Here is a 5660-nt window from a genome sequence, read left to right on the forward strand (position 1 = left end):
GCAGAAAATGACACAGGGCGGCAGGAGATGGCGGGAAATGGCAGGAGGTAGGATGTGACAGCACCAAATGGCACAAAATACCCCAGTGACGGCGGCAGGAAAAGAATTATAAAGAAAAGGAAACGTGAGTATTTGTTGTCATTTTCTCTCTCAAATCAGTGCTGTTGGGTCCTCTTTCTCTCTCTCTCTCTCTCTCTCTCTCTCTCTCTCTCTCTCTCTCTCTCTCGCAACTGAGCCATTTGGAACCGCTTTTTTCGGAAATGTGATCAGTATTTTTCAGCTTTAAATTTCTGTAAGTGGAAAACGAAAGAGCATTGTTTGGCAGAACGAATTATGAAAAAAAAGTTGAGAATATAATACATCAGCTGTAAGTGATATATAAAAGTAGGCGTAATTATAGCAGTAAAGCCAGTGAGAAACCAAATACAGTATGCGAAATTTGTAAGCGGCGGCCATGTTTGAAAGCTGGCAAGACAAGTGAGCATCGCGGTAGTAAACAAAAGCGTTTCCATGGCAGCCGCGTCACCCGTAGGCTCGCGTTTACAGGTTCCAACTCTTTTATGCATTATCAAAACAAATTCTTGGTTCCTGTTGAATTTATGCTGTTGTTTGGGCCATCTCGTAACGGGAGAAGGTGCTGTTGTTTGATTGGTGAAAGATCTGAAAAGAGAGAGTATTAGGAAAGGAAGAAATGTTATGCTGAAAGTTCTGTTATATACGCACACATACATCCACTAAATCGTCGTACACACATACATACACACCTACACACACACACACACACACACACACACTCTCTCTCTCTCTCTCTCTCACACACACACACACACCTAACCTAGTGTACAGTATATATCAGTTATATTTCAGTATATCAGTATAGCATGCAGTGGGCCTTTTAACGTCATGCCCAGGACGATCTATCTATCTATCTATCTGTGTCTATCTATCAATCTGTCTATCTATCTATTTATGGTATAGCACTATAGAGAATTTACATGTATCTTATAACATTTAAAAAGGTTACATTTCAGAATATGAGAGAGAGAGAGAGAGAGAGAGAGAGAGAGAGAGAGAGAGAGAGAGAGAGAGAGAGAGAGATGCAAGAAAGCCCGAAATTTATTTTACATACCTTATATAAACACCTCCTCCTCCTCTTCCTCCTCCTAATCCTCCTCCTTCTTCTTCTTCTTCTTCCAGGTCATCTTTTCTTCAATGTCTTCCTCTTCTGCTCTCACTGCTTCATAATCCCCAAGTTATACAGACGTCCCACAGCCCCCTTTCCTATCCCTAAAGAGGAGGATGGTGGGCTGCAGGAGTGGGGTATATCCAGCCTGCAGTCCACTGGGTTCACGTTTGCATGAGACTGAGACCATAACATAAGTACATCAAGTTTTCTGGTCTCGTGTCTGTATATTCTTCATCACACAATTGCACTAAGATATTTTTTGTTATATCACATTTGAGAGACTAACTAGGAGAGTGTGTGTGAGTGAGGTGGAGGGGGAGACTGAGGATGAGATGGAGGGATGGAGTGTTGTATGAGAGAGGGGTGTGTGTGCTGCGAGGAGGGCTGTGAAATGGCAGGGGACAGGGCGACATGGAGGCGATCTGTTTGTAGCCACCCCTAACGGAATGAAGGCTTCTGGCTATAGATAGATAGACAGATAAATAGATAGATAGATAGTTGAGGGATCACACATCAGGAACTTACATGCCACACCAGAGTAAAAAAAAAATATATATATATATATATATATATATATATATATATATATATATATATATATATATATATATATATATATATATATATATATTTGAGAAATAGCCCTTTTTTCAACTTTCCTTCATTGCGTGGTTTTGAACTTAAGACCCAAACGGAACCAGACATATGGCTGAAAATCCTCTAAAATGCAGTATTACTTTCGCCTCTAAGACCAGCTTGTTCGTGACGCCCACTGTGACGGTGGTGGTGGTGCTACAAAGCGTCACAGACATACCCCTGCATCCGGTATTGAAAAAAAGGCACGTGTTACGCCGGATGTAAGAACCAAGCTGACAATAAAGGTATAGAACTACTTGACATCTGGTTTTTAAATGCACTTCTAGTTCTTTAATCCATACACGCCGGGTTTTTTTTCCAATGTTGCACGCTCCTCCTTATGGGGGATATCTGTGATGGAAAAAAATACCCTCACTGCAAACCCTAATATCTGCCAGACTATAACAACTGGAGAAAAAATTAAAGTTACATAAGACTCAACAACTCTCAAATGAAAGTATCCCCACTTCTCCAGGTGGTCCCGTCGATGAGTAAGGATAAGGTAAAGTTCAAAGGGTGGCGGGAAGACGCTTGTGGCTATGCACGCCAACCGGCATTGCTCCACGCCGAAAATCTTGACGGCTATTCACGTCAGCTGGCGGTTAGGGGGGACCTTATATCTCAAACGTTCACTACATGCCAACAAGTGGGTTGGTGGACGGTTAACCCTCCCTGTAAAACGGCTAACTCAGAGACAAACGATCACTCATTGAACAACTAAAAGACAGTCACTCCTTAAACAACTAACTCTAAGAAAAACAATCACTCCTTAAACAACTAACGCAGACAGTCACTCCTTACGGGATTATGGTGTCTGGCTATAGAGAGATAGGAGTAAATCCCAAACCACACAACAGAGGAAAGGCAACGGGGGATTTATGAACTTTGAGAGCGATTGATGGCGATTTTTGGCGATTTATTTTCTGGCACGTATGTTCCTTAAGTCGCTGGACCCAATATTTATAGACTTTTCTTTGTATTTTAGTGGTCGATCATATTTCCTTTTGTAGTTCGTGTCTGTTTCATGCTATCATCATTATCTCTTATCATCATTATCATCTTCATCATCTGTTTGTTTATCTATCTGTCCATCCATCTACCTATCTGTCTATCTATCTGTCTATCTATTTATCCGTTTCTGACAAATAAAACTCAGCATCTCCACATATCACCAACTGTTTATTCTATTTAAGTAACACTAGGGTACATTTTTTTTAGTTTAAACAATGCACTGATTTATATATTATGTATTACCGTAAAGATCAACAAACTGATGCTTAATATAGATGTGAATACTGGATTATTATAGGCACAACTCATGTCAACAAACCAAGATGCATTATGTGGCTTAAGGATTGCATTTAGAAGCGAGAGGATGCCAGTTTATGAAATCACTAAGGTGTATCTGTGTCCCGCGTTTGAATACGAAATCACTAATGCATATTTGTTCCCCACATTTGAATACTAGCAGATGCATATATTTCCACGGTAAGCGAATGTCTTACAGGTTACGCAAAGCCCTGATGTTATATGGCTATTTTGAAAGCGTAGGTGTGGAACTGTAAGACCTGGGACTTTAGGAAATCACTAATGCGTATTTGTTCCCCACATTTGAATACTAGCAGATGCATTTATTTCCACGGTAAGCGATTGTCTTATAGGTTACGCAAAGCCCTGGTGTTATATGCCTATTTTGAAAACATAGGTGTGTGGAACCGTAAGACTGGGAAATCCGTCTAAATTTAGTCGATCCAGCGCTGCAAGTAAACATATTAACATCAGTAGCAGGAGACACGGACATAATATATATCGTGGACATATCTAGTTCAACGTATTAACATCATTAGCTGGGGATACGGACATAATATCTATCGTGGACGTATCTATCAAGCAATATCATCTAGTTCCCTGCTGTATTGCAACAGGAGAGTACTATTCCTGTTCTTGTTGGTTTATTTCTTCCACATCGGGCTTAGTACTGGATGCGTCTTAGAGAGTCAAAAATTTCCCCGGTGCGGTATTCATTCTGGCAAAGCTATTCAGAATTATGCTTTTATTTTTCTTTACTGACAGGCACAGTCTGAAGGTTTAATTGCCATATAGTTTTTGCCTTGAACCTTCATCTCTCATCCATGCTAAAATGTGAAAGATTATAAGATTTCTTGTGTAAGATTTTGAATATTTGTATGTGAAAGCGTCTCATGTAAGATTTTGAATATTTGCATTTGAAAGCGTGTGCATTGAAATTCCAACACTAAACACATTGCTAAAGATCTATGCTCTATACACATATGCTGAATCTCGCTACACGCTAGGCATATCACAGGACATGGTATTATATTCACGACAATCAACAGTATCATCTAACAGCATCTAACAAACTTTCTAACATGACCTTCTTCCCCAGGTATATTCAAGACCGTTTTCTCATCGTCATAAATAAATAAGTACATAAATAAATAAATAAATAAATATAAAGGAGGCTTGAGATAATTGCCTGTCCACTGCACGAGGGTCAGAAAGTCAGACAGTCAATTTCTCCCATCAAAATCTTCTCCTAGAACACAGCTACCAGTCAAAGAGGCAGAGGAGACACTAAGAGACATTTTCCTATCTTTTCCCTTGTCTCATCTCTATCTGTTTCACCTTAATGTATTTTTCAACGTCTTCTGTGCTCTTGATATCTTTTTCACTCTTCATTGTGGGTGTAAATAACTTAGATAAATATTAAATAAAAAGGGAAATGTGTCTTTGTCCATGAATTAACGTTCTTTAAAGCGTCCTAAACTTTGAGTAAGAAAACTAAACATGAAAATTAATGTTAAAAATATTGATACTTTTTCCAGGCTATAGATAAAGAGTAAGGACAGATGGGCTCACGAAAGTTATAATTTCCAACCCATAGATTTATATAGAACAGGATCAACGCCAGATTTAAAGACATAGATATTGATCTATAAAGTGATTTTAAAAGATATATAGGGAACATATAAACTTACATATTCGAGAACTTAAGAGAATTTGCGTCATGGATTTGTATACTACGCTAGAAAAAAAATGCGTAAAGATTTTTTGTATTACGCTAGACAAAAAACTGCGTAAGATTTTTTGTTACGCTAAAAAAATTGCGTAAGATTTTTTGTATTACCCTAAAAAAAAATGCTTTAAGATTTTTTGTATTACGCTAAAAAAAATTGCGTTAATATTTTTTTTGTATTACGCTAGGAAAAAAATTGCGTAAGTACAATTTTGGACTGTGCTACGATAACACTGATTAGCGTTCTACCTGTCCACTAATATACCTGGGTAATTATAGGTTTTGTTTATATAATTAGCTTTTTAATTAGCTGATTGGGGCCTCCTACCAGCAACCTGTAGAGAAAATACACTTAGGTTATTATTATTATTATTATTATTATTATTATTATTATTGTTATTTTTGAGGTTGGAATTTAAGATCTTTTTTTTAGCTATTTTTTCATATAGTGTGAATAATTATGGTAAAAATGAATTAGAGTGGAAGAGAGAGAGAGAGAGAGAGAGAGAGAGAGAGGGAACTTTGTAGAATAACGAGAATAATGATGAGTATGAGGGACAAATATGGATAGATAGACAGACATACAGATAGATAGATAGATAGATAGATAGATAGAGAGAGAGAGAGAGAGAGAGTTATGTAAAAAATGAGAAGTGATAATACTGTAATAGTTTGTATAAGAGCGATAGAGAGAGAGAGAGAGAGAGAGAGAGCGCCCTACTCACCTGACGAGAAGGTGTTTTGTTGAGGTAGTGAGAGGCTGAGGAGTGAGGTCTTTCCACACCCTATGTCAGAAAGTAG

The 5660-nt window shown here is 38.0% G+C and overlaps 1 protein-coding gene across 1 annotated transcript in view; it reads right to left on the reverse strand.

Annotated features, from left to right (window-relative positions):
- Positions 1 to 2105: 2105 nt before the first annotated feature.
- The window catches only part of LOC145397541 (uncharacterized), a 22662-nt gene continuing 19107 nt past the window's right edge, over positions 2106 to 5660 (reverse strand). Inside the window, exons 19-20 of the mRNA XM_080270612.1 lie at positions 5585 to 5644; positions 2106 to 2173 (exon numbers count right to left, since the gene is read on the reverse strand). Coding sequence (XP_080126738.1) covers positions 2106 to 2173; positions 5585 to 5644 — 128 coding nt within the window. The remainder of the gene's footprint in view (positions 2174 to 5584; positions 5645 to 5660) is intronic.

This window comes from Coenobita brevimanus, chromosome 41 (genome assembly GCF_032717465.1).
Source record: "Coenobita brevimanus isolate Jiangsu-jjx chromosome 41, ASM3271746v2, whole genome shotgun sequence".
Taxonomy (NCBI): Eukaryota; Metazoa; Arthropoda; class Malacostraca; order Decapoda; family Coenobitidae; genus Coenobita; species Coenobita brevimanus.